The sequence below is a fragment of the Delphinus delphis genome, chromosome 1, assembly GCF_949987515.2.
Source record: "Delphinus delphis chromosome 1, mDelDel1.2, whole genome shotgun sequence".
Classification (NCBI taxonomy): domain Eukaryota; kingdom Metazoa; phylum Chordata; class Mammalia; order Artiodactyla; family Delphinidae; genus Delphinus; species Delphinus delphis.
The window spans coordinates 178494615-178513038 of NC_082683.1; the positions used below are offsets into that span (position 1 = coordinate 178494615).

The 18424-nt window shown below is 35.1% G+C and overlaps 1 protein-coding gene across 30 annotated transcripts in view; it reads right to left on the reverse strand.

Moving 5' to 3' along the window:
- Nucleotides 1-18424, reverse strand: part of KCNT2 (potassium sodium-activated channel subfamily T member 2) — a 414242-nt gene that overhangs the window by 153384 nt on the left and 242434 nt on the right. For all 30 annotated transcript variants that reach the window (XR_009517121.1, XR_009517118.1, XR_009517125.1 and 27 more), the window contains one exon: nucleotides 1543-1651. Coding sequence is in view for 22 of the 30 variants with exons in the window: in XM_059998767.1 (XP_059854750.1) it covers nucleotides 1543-1651 (109 nt within the window). In the remaining 8 variants the exon portion in view is untranslated. The remainder of the gene's footprint in view (nucleotides 1-1542; nucleotides 1652-18424) is intronic.

Genomic DNA, 18424 nt, shown 5'->3' on the forward strand with positions numbered 1-18424 from the left:
TTGAAGACCTAATATGTTTCAGATATTATTTATTTAATCCTTACTGCTAATTCTAAACAATGGAATAGAGACATTATATTATTATGGTCATTTAACAAGAGAAAAATATAGGAGCAAAAATACTAATATGCTGAGCTAAATCTTAAATGTTGGCACTCAAAGTTAAATATATTTTTAAGAACTTTAGTGCTGTGCCATTACTATCTTCCTAAAAATTTTATCATAGCAAGTCATTATGAGGTATGAAGATTTCGCAAAAATATTCCTTTTCCTAAATAATATTAAAAATAAGGCAGCTTAGTTACAAACTTTTTTTAGATAAATAATTGGCACTTCTTGAATGTTAATAACAAATGTAACTGTCCAAGAATGGAATACTTTACATGTATTTTTCCATTCAATTTCAAAAGATTGTCTACAAAGGAGGTACTGTTACTTTTAATTTTCGGTTTAGGAAACAGGCTTAAAGAAACCCTGGCACCATCTAAACCATTTAAATTCACAGAGACCATTTAAATTCTCAGAATCTTTGGTTAGTACTTTAAAAAAATCTTCAAAACAGATTGTAAAATGCTGCCAAAGTTGAGAGTCATTGCTTTAAGTTGTTTCCTATACTTTTTTAGAAAAAAGTGATGTCATTAGCAGCAAGGTTAAAAGATAAGAGTCAGAGAAAATTGAATAGCAATAATTTCATGATTCTCATCATTATTTTAAAATTTCTTAGTGTTTATAATGTTTCTTTTAAATATCATATGCTAATAGGTAAGCATTTTAAGGTATGTGAATACATCTTCTGAAGGACATACATTTTGCAAATGCATACTTAAAATGATTTACATTTTAACGATTTTTGAAGGTTTAGACCATTAAGGTGAAATTTTATAAAAATGGTTCTTATATTTGAAAAAAATGTATATAAATTACTGCCTGGATCAAAATCAATTCCTACAGAAGCACTTAAGAAAAAAATAAAGTGCCATTTTACTGTTCAATTTTCTAACAGTTTAAAGTATAATGTCTTGTGGATAATTATTTTAAAAGCAGCGCCTGAATGAAAAATTCACATGTACCTTGTTCTTGAATTGTTTTCAAAATCCACCCCCAAATTAAGTCTATTTAAAATCCTTGAATATATTATATTATTCTATTCCGTGGTAAGTTTATATATTTATAAAATGATCTATAGCAAAGTATTGTCTATCTATATGTAAACATAAGTATAAATTAGTACGTATAACATTTGAAACCTGTGTCTATATTATGTACTCAACTAATCACGGCTAATCTATTCAAGCTTACTAACGTATCCAGCAAGTTCGGTTACTAAAATCACCAAATTATATAAAAAAGTAAAAATTCACCACAAAAATTCACATTTTAAAGTGAATAAATCCTCATAACAAGTAGATGATAAAAAGGAAATTCTTCTGTTCTACAGAAACATGAATGTAATAAGTTACCACTAACTACAGAGACATAACACTTACAATCAAAATGGGAATTTGAGGCAATTCAAAGGATCTCATTCAAGGCCAAACTTACCAGCAAATTTGATATGGAATTTATTTTCAGGCTTTAAGATCTGGACATACAAAGGGCAATTTGGAGCAAAATCTTTTACAGCCCATGCTCTCAAAATTGTTTGGTGGTCCTGAAATGATAAAAATCAAAATATCATGAGATAAATTGAAAATTTTATAATATATTAAGTAAAAATCATCAGTCAGTGTGTGAAATGGTCATATCTACAGTTTAAAATTAAGCATATGAAATCATTCTTTGTGAGGTCTTACTATTAAAGATAGTTATTATTTCTATAAAAGAGATCAACAATACCTAATTCAATCAGCAGTAATTATCAACACTTAGGAAATTAGCAGAGATTAAGAGGGAAGTCTCTTGACAAGCTTAAAAGTAATTTTCCCAGAAAATACTGGAGGGGCAGAAACCTTCAGAAATGCAGCACAACTGTTAGTTTGTAATAACAGTTTCCATGGAAAAAAATATGGACATAGAATAATTTTAACATAGTTAGAAAGATTGGTAAAAGGGGAATGACTGCAGTGACTATTTGTGAGGAGAACACATTAGTTTACTTTTTATATGACAGTAAAGATAAAAGGATTTTGACTGTGTGTGTGTGTTGGAAGACCAATAACGTTCAGATATTAAAAAAATAACAGAAAAAAGATCTTTTAAAAAAGATGCTAAGACTGAGAACGACAGTGAAAATCATGCTTACCATGAAATTTTACACATAGTGTCACGCTATAAATTATTACTTAATTAACTGAATAAATCAAAGCAAATTACAGCTGTCCCTCAGTTTCCTGGACTCTCCGTGGACAATAAAATACAAGGATGCTCAAGTCCCTCATATAAAATGGCATAGTACTGGGGGCTTCCCTGACGGCACAGTGCTTAAGAATCTGCCTGCCAATGCAGGGGACACAGGTTCAATCCCTGTTCTGGGAAGATCCCACAGGCTGCGGAGCAACTAAGCCTGCGAGCCACAACTACTGAGCCCATGTGCCACAACTACTGAAGCCCATTTGCCTAGAGCCCGTGCTCTGCAACAAGAGAAGGCACCACAATGAGAAGCCCGCGCACCGCAATGAAGAGTAACCCCTGCTCACCGCAACTAGAGACAGCCTGCAGGCAGCAACAGACCCAACGCAGCCAAAAATAAATAAATACAATAAATAAATTTATTAAAAAAATAAAATGGCATAGTATTTGCATATAACCTATGTACCTCCTCCCATATACTTTGAATCATCTCTAGATTATTATAATATTTAATACAATGTAAATATGATGTTAATAGTTGCTGGCAGGCAGTAAATTCAAGTTTTACTGTTTGAAAATTTCTGGCATTTTTTTTCAAATATTTTTGATCCACAGTTGGTTGAATCTGAGGATGCAAAACCCTCAGATACAAAGGGACAACTGTATTGGAGAAATTTGCTACTCAGCTACATTTATTTTATTTATTTACTTTTTTATCAAAGTATAGTTGATATACAACATTATATAAGTTACAAGCGTGCAATATAGTGATTCACAATTTTTAAAGGTTATACTCCATCTATAGTTATTATAAAACATTGGCTATATTCCCTGTGTTGTACAGCTTATCTGTACATAATAGTTTGTACCTCTTAATCCCCTACCCCAATATTGCCCTCCCTCTCCCCCTCTCCCCACTGGTAACCACTAGGTTTGTTCTCAATAAATGGTAGTCTGTTTCTTTTTTGTTATATTCACTAGTTTGTTGTATTATTTAGATTCCACATATAATGATACCATACAGCATTTGTCTTTGTCTGACTTATTTCACTGAGTATAATACCCTCCAAGTCCATCCATGTTGCTGCAAATGGCAAATTTTCATTATTTTTTATGGCTGAGTAATATTCCATCGTATATATGTACCACATCTTCTTTATCTTTTCATCTGTTGATGGACACTTAGGTTGCTTCTATATCTTTGCAATTGTAAATAATGCTCCTATGAACAGTGGGGTGCATGTATCATTTTGAATTAGTGTTTTAGGTTTTTTTTCAGATACATAAGCAGGAGTGGAACTGCTGGGTCATACGGTAGTTCTATTTTTAGTTTTTTGAGAAACTTCCATACTGTTTTCCACAGTGGCTGCACCAATTTACTTTCCCACCAAGAGTGTACGAGCATTCCCTTTTTTCCACATCCTCACCAACATTTATTATTTTTGTTCTCTTTGATAACAGCTATTCTGACAGGTGTGGGTGATATCTCATTGTGGTTTTGATTTGCATTTCCCTGATGATTAGTGATACTGAGCATATTTTCATGTTCCTGATGGCTATCTGCATGTCCTCTAGCCACAAAAATCAGAGAAGAAAACAAAATAAAAGAACTCCAGATTGCAAAGGAAGAAGTAAAACTGTCACTGTTTGCAGATAACATGATACTATACATAGAAAATCCTAAAGATGCCACCAGAAAACTACTAGCGTTCATTGGTGAATTTGGTAAAATTGCAGGATACAAAATTAATATACAGAAATCTGTTGCTTTTCTATACACTAACAACAAAATTTCAGGGAGAGAAATTAAGGAAATAATCCCATTTACCATCGCATCAAAAGGAATAAAATATCTAGGGATGAGGAGGTAAAAGACCTGTACTCTGAAAACTATAAGACATTGATGAAAGAAACTGAAGACCACACAAACGGATGGAAAGATATATTGTGTTCTTGGACTGGAAGAATTAATATTGTTAAAATGACCATACTCACCAAAGTAATCTACAGATTCACTGCAATCCTTATCAAAATACCAATGGCATTTTTAACATATCTAGAATAAATAACCTTAATATTTGTATGGAAACACAAATGACCCCAAATGTCCAAAACTGTCTTGAGAAAGAAGAATAGAACTGGAGGAATCACACTCCCTGACTTCAGACTATACTACAAAGCTAATCAAAACAGTATGGTACTGGCACAAAAACAGACACATAGATCAATGGAACAGAATAGAGAGCCCAGAAATAAACTCACATATGTATGGTCAATTAATCTACAACAGAGGAGACAAGAATATACAATGGATAAAAGACAGTCTCTTCAATAAGTGGTGCTGGGAAAACTGGACAGTTACATGTAAAAGAATGAAATTAGAACACTCCCTAACACCATACACAAAAATAAGCTCAAAATGGATTAAAGACCTAACTGTAAGACCAGAAACCATAACACTCCTAGAGGAAAACATAGGCAGAGTACTCTTTGACATAAATTGTAGCAATATTTTTTTGGATCCATCTCCTAAAGCAAAGGAAATAAAAGCAAAGATAAACAAATGGGACCTAGTTAAACTTAAAAGATTTTGCACAGCAAAGGAAACCATCAGCAAAGCGAAAAGACAATATACAGAAAGGGAGAAAATATTTGCAAATGATATGACCCAAAAGGGTTAATATCCAAAATATATAAGCAGTTCACTCAACATCAAAACCAAACAACCTGAATAAAAAATGGACAGAAGACCTGAATAGGTATTTTTCCAAAGAGGACATGCAGATAACTAATACATTTCAACAAAGAAAGCAAAAATATGTTCTACTGTAGCACTGTCCATGCAATAGCCACTAGCCAGATGTGACTGTTAATCTTAAATTTAATAAAATTAATTAAAATTAAGAATTCAATTCTTTATCACACTAGCTACATGTCAAGAGTTCAAAGCAACATGCAGCAAATTCAAAACTGTATTGGATAGTGGAGATATAGAATATAGAGCATTTTCATCATCACAGAAAGTTTTATCTGACAATACTATTAAGGAAAAGGAGGATTAAAAATATAGGTAGATCTGAGGGACTACAGTGCAGAAAGAAGAAACTGTTGTCAATGGTTTGTAACTTTAAGTTGCATGAAAGTTAATGAAGAGTAAACCAGAATTCTTTACGTGAACAGTGTGTGTCTTCCAAAACATAACAACGAGCCTAATATGGTGTGATAGTTAATTTTATGTATCAACTTGACCAGGTCACAGGGCGCCCAGGTATTTGCTTAAACATTGCTCTGGCTGACTGGGAAATACCAGAACATGGAGAGGTAGAGAAGAGAAACCACAGACTGTGTGTAAAAATTTACACAACATTGGCTGACCCCTGAACCGTACATGCATGGGGCTGAATAAAAGCAATCTGAACTAAGACTTGAATCACTGCCAACTGCAAGGGTGATACTGAGTTGGATCAAATTAACTGCTTTCTAAAACAAGAACATCAATACTCTTGGAGGAATACAAGAGAATCCAAGGCTTCGCCACAAAGCACTATAAACAGAAAACAAAGCAAAATTACTGAATATATGAAGTGGCAGAAAAATGTGACCTATTTTCATTGGAAACAAACAAATAAAACAATACCCAATAGCTGCTAGCCTCTAGCTGATCTAGATGTTAAAATTATCAGACAAGGATTAAAGCAGCTCCTATAACTAAGATCAGCGAGGTAAAGGAAAATAATGTTTGTAATAAACAGAGAAAAAAAAATCAGTAGAGTACTAGAAAATACTTTAAAAATTAAATAGAAAACTAAAATATCTGAAAAATATTCACTGGATGGACTTTGAGATAGAATGGAAATGACAGAGGAAAGAGTCAGTGAACTTGATCACAGATCAATAGAATTTATCCAATTTGAAAAACAAAGAAAATAGGAATGGAAAAAGGAACAGAGTTCAGGGACTTTTGGAGCAAATGTGAAAACATCTTAAGTAATGTAATTGGACTCCCAGGAAAGAAACAAAAGATAAATTAAAGCAGAAAATTATCTGAAGAAATAATGGTCAGAAACCTCCCAGTTTTATGAAAGACACAAATTTACAAGTTTAAGGAGTTCAGCAAATCCCAACTTATGTACACAAAATGATAACCACACCTAAGCACATTGTAGTCAAACTGTTGAAAACCGAAGATAAAGATACTATCTCAAAAGCAGCCAAAGAAAAACAGTCATAAGACCAAGGACTCTCATCGAAATCATGGAAACCGGGTAACAATGAAACAATAGCCTGAAGTTCAGAATGATGAGGAAACAAAACAAAAACTTGTGAAACCAGCATTTTATATATAGAGAAAAATCCTTCAAAGAGGTGAAATAAAGGACTTTTTCAATAATAAAATCTAACAAAATGTGCTGCCATCAAAATCATACTACAAGAAAAGTGTAAGAAACTCCTTCAACAGGGAAAGTTAGAACTTCAGAAACCAAAGAAGAGTATTAGAAATGGTTACCATTAGAATGAATAGAAAAGACTATTTTCCTCTTAATTTCTTAAAAATATATGTCTGTCTAAAGCAAAATTTATAGAATTGTCTGTGGGGTTTCAAATTTATAAAGATAACTGACATCTGACAATTACAGCATAAAGGAGAGCAGAAGAGGAATAAAAGCAAAGTATCTCATTTTAAAAAGTGGTATAATATTAACATGAATTAGACTATAAAAAGTTAGTGAAGTGTATTGTAGTCCCTAGAACAGTCACTAAAAAATATTCAAAAGGTATTTCTAAAAAGCCAATAAGTATATTAAACTCAAATTTCAAAAAAAATTCAAATAATTTTTAAAAAGTAGAAAAGAGGAAACAGAGGAACAAAAATCAGTGGGAAAAAATAGAAAACAATTTAGAGTTACAACCAACCACAAGAATGATTATATTAAACGTTAATGGACTAAACATACTGAAACATAAAGATATCAAAAGGACAAAAGAAGTAAGACCCAACTATGAGCTATTAAGAAGAGATGCATTTTAAATATAAAGTTACTGATAGGATAAATGAAGTAGATAATAACAAGAAAACAAACGACACAATTTAAAAATGGGCAAAAGATCTGAACAGACATCTCATCAAAAGCATGCACAGATGACACACAAGCATATGGAAAGATGCTCAACATATTATGTTGTTAGGAATTGCAAGTTAAAACAACAATGAAATACCACAACACACCTACTAGAATGACTAAAATCTAGAACAGTGACAACACCAAATACTGGTGAGGCTGTGGAGCAGTAGAAGTCTCATTCATTGCTGGTGGGAATGCAAGATGGCACAGGCACTCTGGAAGAGAGTCTGTAGTTCGCAGCAGCACTATTTACAAAAGCCAAGGTGTGGAAGCAACCTAAATGTCCACTGACAGATGAATGTATAAGGAAGATAGGGCATTTTTTATATATAACCACAAGTCTATTCTCTATGTCATCAAGTCTGTATACGTATATGTATATATATATATATATATATATATATATATATATATAAGTTCCCACTATATATAGTGGGAATTTGGGGTTAGCAGATGCAAACTACTATATATAGAATGGATAAACAAAGCAATATATAGCACAGGGAACTATATTCTATATCCTGTGATAAACCATAATGGAAAAGAATATAAAAAAGAATGTATATATATATATGTGTAACTGAATCACTTTGCTGTACAGCAGAAATTAACACAACATTGTGAATCAATAAATACCTCAATAAAAAAAGATGTGGTATATATATACACAATACAGTATTACTCAGCCATAAAAATGAATGAAATAATGCCATTTGAAGCAACATGGATGGGCCTAGATATTATCAGACTAAGTGAAGTAAGTCAGACAGAGAAAGACAAATATCATATGACGTCACTTATAGGTGCAATCTAAAAGTATCATACAAATGAACTTATTTACAAAACAGAAATAGACTCACAGACATAGGAAACAAACTTATGGTTAACAAAGGGCATAGCAGGGGGAGGGGAGAGAGAAATTAGGAGTTTGGGATTAACATATACACACTATTATATATAAGCTAGATAAACAGCAAGGACCTACTGCATAGCACAGAGAACTATATTCATTATCTTGTAATAACCTACAATGAAAAAGAATCTGAAAAAGAATATATATATGTATATGTGTATATACATATATGTGCATATATATGTATGTATGTATAACTGAATCACTTTGCTGTATGCCTGAAACATTGGCTTTCATTACTCTCAGCATCAAGTCCAAACTTCTTAACAAGACGTGCAAGACCGTTTACTCAACTGTCCCCAAACTACTTCCCCAGCCTTTGGACTCTTTATTCCAGTGAGAAGGCATTCTCCCCTCCTGAGACTCCAGGATTTCCCACATGGAACAATTTACCTGGAACCATTTGTCATTCACTCTAGGAAGTCCTTTCTTCGGACTGAAGTCCACGGTACTTGTTCCCACTGTATTCCGTCTCTGCCTGATCATACCATTAACCCCACATATTTTTTTTCGAGTTTATCCCCACTAAACTATGAGTGCCATGAAGTCAAGGGCCATGTCTATATTTTACTCACCCTAAGCACAACCCTAGCACCTAGCTTTCATTTGTATTTCACAGATGAATAAGAAAAACAATATTTATTTCATAGGGATATTGTGAGCATTCAGTGAAATAATATAAAGACCAGCAGACACATAGAAAGCATTTAGCAAATATTTCAGTTCAGCAGATAGATGGGATGAAGTACCTATCGTAAAGGCCCAGAAGCCTTCTTTATTTTATTCATGCACAGTGCCCTACCAAGATATAAGCAACATCTATGATCCTGTGAGCGATGCATTAAGTGAGAAAAAGATCAGTACACTACGGCAGAAATTTCACATAAGGAACAGAAAATAAATATTTTCCTACTACAGGTAATAAAATTGGAACAGAAACAAGATTTTTAATTCATTCTTCTAAAAGAAGAGGATGATATTAATTTTTTTTAACTTTCCTTGCTGACAAACTAATCTTCAGAAAAGATACTCTATTTAATTTTAACCAAAAAGTAAAAGTGCCAACTGTACCAACTTTGGAGTAAGCAACCTATGATAATAAAGGAAGGTAGCATAGGGTATGTTTAGGGCACCCTAGTGTCCATTGCTACTGTGAAAACAGAACATTTCACCTATATTCAGTTCACCTAAAAATCAAATTGACTAAAATGTCTTCATAAAATTCAACTTTAATAATTTGAAGCATGTAAAAATTATCATTGGTATGTTAAGGACCTAAAACAAATCACTATATATACTGCAGGTATTTTTTTTTAATGGAACTCCAAATGACCATCAAGGAATTGAGACATTTCAAGTGAAATTTTATACATGGATTGTTTCCCTCTCCTCCATAAGAATTTGTAATTTTCATTACAGTCTCAAACAGAGTCTGTGACCCAGAGAATGGTAAGACATTGGTCTGCTCAAAGGTCAAAGGTCACTTTCAACCCAATTTTCAATTTATAAAATACATCTGTAGCCCTTAGAAATGATAGACTTATTTTTTTACATTCTGAGTATGTTTTGCTAATTTATCTATTGGATACTTTGGTAAGATGACACTAATTTATAAATTAAAACTGAATTATGAAACTTAATATTTGAAAATAAATATTTATAGACAACTGAACAAAGACAAAACATTTATACAAGAGAGAGTAAAAAGTCTTGCCACAGACTGGATAACAAATCTTTCCTAGAAACACTCAAATGTGTTGTTTTATAAAAAATTCTGGTTAAATATAATCCTTGCCCAGAGAACAATTTACACACAGAAAAGCTTGTAAAGAGTTTGCATTAGATTAGACTCAAAAGCACCTGAGTACATAGATCTGTTTTATTCACATTTAGGTTGTCATAAATTATAAGGTTAGATTACATATATAGATATCTATAATGTAAGGGATGAAATGCAATTCTGATACAAAGTACCTATAACATGTATCATCTATAATTAGTTGGTCTAACTTTATGACTGAATTTAAAAACTACAAGATTTCATTGTAGTTAATTATAATTTATATCTTTGGAGAAGCAGGCTTCAAATTTGATATATACTTATTATAAATACAAAAGTAATTCAGAATGTTCTGAAATAAAATACTTGAAAACAGAACATATAACCAAAACCCTTAAGATACAAAAACATTAAAATACATTGCTGCCTTTTAGACTAAGAAACTATTAGAAAGCAAATGATCAGGCCATCTAGTTTTAGTCAAACACCTGTAGGCTCAGCAGTAACTCGGTCTTCAAAAATCATCTGCACCACAGGCAAGAATAATTAAAGAAGCTTTAGTCTTGCATTCTGGACCTTGGTATCAAAAGTCATAGAGCTGTTAGCATAATTTTATCTCCCTGCCATGTTTAAACAGAACAGTTTTTACATTATGTCTGGGACCTGCTAAAGAGAAAAACCCCAGGCCCAAAATGGCATCACTTGTGCTAAAGGCCATGATACCAACCTTAGATTTAATACCTAACCTGCACTTTTGACCTTTACCAGAAGTGTAATCTTAATCAGTTTGGAAATTTCTGGTCAGCACCAGTGAGGTAAGATGTCATGTGGGCCCTTCTCCAACCCCACCAGAGGAAGAAGAGGTAATCTGCAAGGTAAGCCCCTTGCTGATCTCCTGGCCCCAAATATCCCTTTCTTTCTTTTGTAATGACTTCCTGGATCCATCCTCCTTTCTATAAAATCCTTCCATTTTCTACCACTCCTCAGAGCTCCCTTCTACTTGTTAGATGGGATGCTGCCTGATTCATGGATCACCTATTAAAGCCAATTAGATCTTCAAATGTACTGGGTTGTATTTTGCTTTTTGACAGACTGAAAAATTATCTTGGATTCCAGTTTTAAGATTACTTGTACTCCCTTGCTCTTGACAATGACTTCTCAGGGATTGTAATCCTACCTTTGATTTCTGAGAGTATACTAATTCTCACAGATATGTACTGGCAAAAACCTGACTACCTGTCTGAATTTCTAGATATAACATATTCTTAGAATGTTACTGGACATTTTGGGACTGAGAAGCAAGTCAACTATAGTCAGTTCACATGATTACTTTCTCTTTCCTATACAGAATCTATTTTGGACTGTGCTTCTCAGAGCTGAAATCCTATACTGTTTTCTAGTGCTTGTTGGTCTGAGTTCCAGCCACTTATTCAAAGCCCTACATAGTGCCTCTGGCTTATTTAAATCATCTCCCAGGTTCTGGAGGAATCCACCCTGAACACCAAATCCAACTCCAGACTGTAACTGAAGTCCAGTGATGATCTGTCAAGAATTTACCAAAAGGTATTTCTGGACAGATTAAAACACAAATAGCCACAGTTTAAAACTCTGTGCTTTTATGAATTGGTAAGAAAGGTCTTTTTGAGAACAGGTTAACCATTAGATTGAATAAAAAGCAAAATAAAATTGCAAAACCTCTCTAAAGAATTTAAGGTACGTTTAAATAGGGAATAAAATAATAGAATGATTACGTACTACAGTGTTGTTTTGTTTTGTTTTTTTGCGGTATGCGGGCCTCTCACTGTTGTGGCCCCTCCCGTTGCGGAGCACAGGCTCCGGACACGCAGGCTCAGCGGCCATGGCTCACCGGCCCCAGCCGCTCCGCGGCATGTGGGATCTTCCTGGACCGGGGCACGAACCCGTGTCCCCTGCATCGGCAGGTGGACTCTCAACCACTGCGCCACCAGGGAAACCCCTATTACAGTGTTTTAATGCCCCAAATGGATCTGCTTAAAACAAAACAAACTTAAAAAAAAAAAAGTTTAAATTGTGAACGGTAGCAGAATATGCTAACCAAAATACGCCTCTTTAGCATAAGGATTATTTTGAGCTGATTATTTTTGAGAAAAAGCAGACACAGGAGGAGTTCTTAAATCAGAGTAGAATTTATCCTTTTGTAAGGACAATTTATATTCAAAAGGGAAATCTCCATTTTTAAGGATATCTCTCTCTTTGTACCAGGAAGGATGACTATAAATCACAAGAAACTCTATATCAGTAAGGAAGGCAACAGACTTAAATCTGCATGACAACCTTATGGTACCTTTCCTGATAACCTCCCATAACTAGCCTCCCCTCTCCCAGCTCCTTTCTTTTGTCTTTAGTTGAAGATAGTATTTGAGGTGGTGGCTTGGACCCTTTGGGGGAGTTTTACTCAGTCTTCCTAGGTATCGCCCAGGTACACGTGAGTTATACATGTTACTAAGCTTCGGTTTGTTTTGCTCTCCTTAAGCAGTCTTCTATTACAGGGGTTCTCAGCCACGGAAGGTATTGAGAGAATGTTAAGGGAAGATTATTTTTCTTCCCCTGCAATTGCACACATTTTATTTCAGTTCTTTTCTCGTGCTCTCTGAAAGGGTCATCCAGGGAAATTACTGTCTGAGCGCTCAATGATTGTTTGCATTCTACTCTAAGATCCCATATATTCCAAAATGCATGTAATAATCAGAAAAAAAAAAATCTTTGACATTTAAGAGGTAAGCTAGGGCTTCCCTGGTGGCGCAGTGGTTAAGAATCTGCCTGCCAATGCAGGGGACATGGGCTCAAGCCCTGGTCCCGGAAGATCCCACATGCTGTGGAGCAACTAAGCCCATGAGCCACAACTACTGAGCCTGCGCTCTAGAGCCCGTGAGCCACAACTACTGAAGCCCGCGCGCCTAGAGCCCGTGCTCCGCAACAAGAGAAGCCACCGCAATGAGAAGCCCGCGCACCGCAGCGAAGGGTAGCCCCTGCTCACTGCAACGAGAGAAAGCCCGCGCCCAGCAATGAAGACCCAACACGGCAAAAAAAATATTTTTAATAAAATTAATTATTTTTTTTTAAAAAAGAGGAAAGCTAACCATATGGTCTTAGATACAACTTTTTCTGAGACTTAGAATACCAAGTCTTTGGAGTTGGATGACCAAGCTGGCCTTAAAGTTCCTCAGGCTTGACTTTCTGACAGGTTTCTTCAAAACCATAGGCCCCTTGCCTCCCTTTTCTTAGAGCATTTACTTTAGAAAACTTTCAATTATAAATTCTTTCTCTGTGCCTTTGAGATGTAAATCTTCTCCTAGCCTCTCAGCAGATTTACAAGAGAGAAAAGTCTTTCTCAAGGGCCTGGAGGTCATCTCTTTGAAATGTGACCTTCAGAGGTGAAATCTTCCTGATCTCCAGTCTCTGTGGCCAGAAGACAGCTGGACTTTCATACACAGCAGTCAGCAAATGATGGCCTAATCACACTGACCAAGCTCCCCAACCCAGGACTTTTCCACTAGCTCACCCCAGAGGGTAAAAATCCTCCAGCCTTTTGCTTCAGAAGAGTTGAGTTCAATCTCTCTCCCCGAGGCAACAGCCTTTAGTAGTCTTTCCTGCCTGTTTAACTCTGTCTGGTACGGCTTTTCTTTGACACAGAGTAGGGTATAAATATAAGGTCTGTGAGCTACTAACCCTATATCCCTAGAAGATTAAATAAAATAGCTAACCTGAGCCTTGGTTTGTTAATATACCAATTGGAGCTAGTAAGAACTTCCTTGCAGGATTGTCGTGAGAAATACATCACATGCATAATATGTATAAATATATATAAGTAGTCTCTAGCCTGTAACTGATATTTAGTGATGGCTAATAAATGAGGGTGTTATTGTGTATTTCTTGTCTCTCTTTTTTTTTTTTTTTTTTGCGGTATGCGGGCCTCTCACTGTTGTGGCCTCTCCTGTTGTGGAGAACAGGCTCTGGACGCGCAGGCTCAGCGGCCATGGCTCACGGGTCCAGCTGCTCCGCGACATGTGGGATCTTCCTGGACCGGGGTACGAACCCACGTCCCCTGCATCGGCAGGCAGACTCTCAACCATTGCACCACCAGGGAAGCCCTCTTGTCTCTTTTTATTCCCAAGAAGCAAGAAGTCTAAAAATCAGTAGTGCCAAAAAAGCTAAAAGAGAAAAGCAGACGCTATTGGTTTTTTCAGAACCAGATCACTTTAAGTAAAAATTCATATGCCTAGTTCAGCTAAGAAAATCAAATTCTTTCACCACTGCCAAGAAAGGCTATTTAGAAGGTAAATCAGTTATGCTTCCTGCATTATAATGACTCAGAGAAGAGACTTAGCTTTGAACAAATCTTTAAATTGAGCACATCTACTGATAGATTGAGTGAACAAGATGTTCAAAAGTAAAGTGTCTGAACCTTGGAAAACATATCACAATATAAGACACCCTCCTTCCGTCCTCTCACTGTCCCTTACTTCCCAGCTCACTGTCTAGGACGGTGATTCCAATGAGTGTCTGACATCATAAACAAATTCAATCTATTGACACTACCAATTTTCATTCCCTGTTACCTCTATACCCTCATCTTCGTTTTGCTTCTTATCAGCTTACATTAAACGTTTCACCAAAATAACCAAACCCTTGTATAAACAGTCCGTTTGCTTGCCTCCCTCACCCAGGCCTACTCTATAGGCAAAATTACAACCTTGATGAATCCAACGATCCATCTACTGCAAAGAACAAAGAACGGTTGGTTGGGCGTAAACACAAATAGATGATAAATAGGTCCTTCTTTAAATTCATAGTCCATAATATCATCCAGGAGGTGAGTATTGTCCAGGAATTCCACATCTGTCCAGTCCATCCCCTCTCCCACTGTTTTAGAGAACTATTTCATATCTTCTTCTCTCACCTCAAACCTCTACCATCTGACGATTTCAACTGCTATAAAAATAATAATAATAATAAAAACCGGGCTTCCCTGGTGGCGCAGTGGTTGAGAGTTTGCCTGCCGATGCAGGGGACACGGGTTCATGCCCTGGTCCGGGAAGATCCCACATGCCGCGAAGCGACTGGGCCCGTGAGCCATGGCTGCTGAGCCTGCGTGTCCGTAGCCTGTGCTCCGCAACGGGAGAGGCCACAACAGTGAGAGGCCAGCATACCACCAAAATAAATAAATAAATAAATAATAATAATAACCAACATAGAAACGGTAAGAGAAGGACTTCCATAGCTCTCTCATATCATATTTGACCATATACTTGTCTCTGGATCTATATAGCTTGTCTTCCCAGTTTTCAAAATACATGAGCATTTTACTCATTTATTTATCAAAGGAAAATCTTCCAATTTTCCTTCTCCTGCATCATTCATTTTACTCTCTCTGGTAGGTCACTTCCTTTAGCATATAAGACTGGCTAAAAATTTTCCCACTTAGGAATAAAAAATATGACACAAATGAATCTGTCTGTGAAACAGAAACAGAATCAGGGACGTAGAGAATAGATTGGTGGTTGCCAAGGGGAAGGGGGTGGGAGAGGGAAGGATTGGGAGTTTGGGATTAGCAGATGCAAACTATTATGTATAGGATGGATAAACCACAAGGTCCTACTGTAGAGCACAGGGAACTGTATTCAATATCCTGTGATAAACCATAATGGAAAAGAATATGAAAAACAATCTATATATATATGTATAACTGAATCACTTTGCTGTACAGCAGTAATGAACACAACATTGTAATTCAACTATACGTCGATAAAAAATAAATTAAAAAAAAAAAGAAATGGAAAAAAATTTTCCCACTTAAACAAATGGGCAAATATTACCCATCAGTTGCTGCCTTATTTCTCTGCTCCCACTTACAGAAAGCACTTCTAAAGACTGTAATTGTCTCCACTTCCTCTTTGCTATTCAATTTTTAAACTTCTTTTCTAATACAAGAATTTAAAACTATGAATCCCTCTTTAGGCACTACTTGAGCTGCATCCTACAAATTTTGAAATGTTGCATTTTTCATCACAATTCAATTAAAATATTTCTAATTCTCCTTGTTATTTCATATTTTACCCATGGGTTAAAAATGTATAATCTAATTTTTTAATATGTGGGTATTTTCCTGCTATAGTTTTAGTATTGGTTTCTTATTAAATTCTATTATGATCCGAGAACATACTCTGCATGTTTTTTAATTCTTTTATCTTTTCTGTCATTGCTTTTATGGCCCAGCACATGGTCCATCTTTGTGAATGTTCCATATGCACTAGAAAAGAACGTGTATTCTGCAGTTGAGTGTAATGTTCCATATGTCAGTTGATCTAATTGATGAAAATGAGTTCAAGTTTTTAATAACCTGAATGATTTTCTTTCTATTTGTTCTATTGACTGAGAAATACTGAAATTTCTAACAATAATTGCACCTTTTTATGTTTCCTTTCTGTTCTGTTGTTTCATACTTCATAAATTTTGAGATTTTATTATAAGGTGCATACACACTTAGGAGAGTTATGTCTTCTTCATGAATTAATCCTTTAATAAATATAAAATATTTCTCTTTATCTCTGTTAAAAGTTCCTGCCTTTGAGGTCTTCTTTATCTATTTCATATGGCCATTCCAGCTTTTGTATGACTAGTGTGCACACAGTATATCTTTTTCCATCCTCTTACTTTTAACCTAATTGTACGTTTTCCTTTTGAGTGAAATTTCTGTGGATAGTACTTCATTTGGTCTTTCTTTTACTTATCCAGTATGAAGACCCCTACCATTCAATACTGAATTTAGTCAATTCATATAATTCACAGAGTCATTGATATGGTTTAAGTTTAAGTTTACTATCTTGTTGTTTTCTACTTGTCTTATTTGTTTTTTGTTCTTTTTCTGTCTTTTTTCAGATTAAGTAAATATTTTTAGTATACCATTTTGTCTTCTGTTTTATCTTAGATATCATGGTCATTCTGTTTTATAACATAAATCTCTATCAAACTCTTCATTCAAATAATATGTAAAGCGCAAGAATCTTATTACAGTGTATTTCCACCGTCCCTTTCCAATCTTTGTCATATTATTACCATTAATTTCACTTCTACATTTCTTACAAGTTCCACGACTATTATTTTTTTTGCCTTAAACAATAATTTATATTTTAAAAATTAAGGTCATTTATATTTACCTACATATTTACCATTTTTGCTCTCTTTATTTCTTCATATAAATCTAAGTTCTCAGAAGACATCATTTCTTTTTGTTGAAGAACTTTAACTTTTTAAAAAATGTAGTCTGCTGGCAATAAATGCTCATAGGTTTTGTTTGTATAAAAATGTTTTTATCATGGCTTCCTTTTTGTGAGATATTTTTACAAGAAATGAAATAGTATATTGACAATTGTTCAAAGCACTCTAAAACAGTTGTCCCATTGTCTTCTGATTAAAATTGTTTTTTCCTCTGTATGTAATGCATCTTATAGCTACATAAGTTTATCTTATTGATTTTCAGAAATTTGATTATTACAAGTTCCAGTGCAGTCTTTTAAGTAATCATACTTCAGATTTGTTTTATGAATCCGTGGTTTTATAATTTTTGTCATAGTTGCAATAATTTCAGCCATTATTTCTTTATTTGTTTTCTGCCCAGAAGCGGAAACTTCCTCTCCATATATTCAACCACATCAGGGAACGTTGATTTCATCTTTTTCCAGAGGCAGACCTCCCTTCTTGCACTCCCTTCTTGCTTTTGTCCCAGAATCTGCTTTGACCGTAACCTTGGGAATTCCCATTCCCTCCCCTGAGTTGTATTCTGTCTTCACTCGCTCCCTAGTTTTGGTAAAACACATCTCCCAGCAGCCTCCTGAAAACTGTGCATTTTTGCAACTTTTTAATATCTGTAAATATCTTTCTATCTTCTTACTTGTGGAGCCCTACATCAAGGACACAGGACAAAAATTCTGGAATTAACCAAGCCCCCATAGCAACTGTTGCCATGCGCTCTCCTAATCTAAACTGGACAGCCCCCCAACTCCATATTAGGTAAAATAATCACCATGTAGTAACCTTGTAGCATCCTGACCAATCACCTAATGCCATCCTGCCAGCAGGAATTTTCTTTATCTTGAGGCTATAAAAGTTGGCCACTAGCCCATAAAGGAGGTCGGCTCTCCCTGGTCTATCAGGAAGTTGGCCCACTGTATTTGCAGCGTCCCTCACTAACTCTGCTCTTTCTTCTCAATAAACTCTCTTTTCTAAAATACTTCCGGCCTGGAAAGTCTTCTTCCAACCCATGCTCGGACCACAACATTA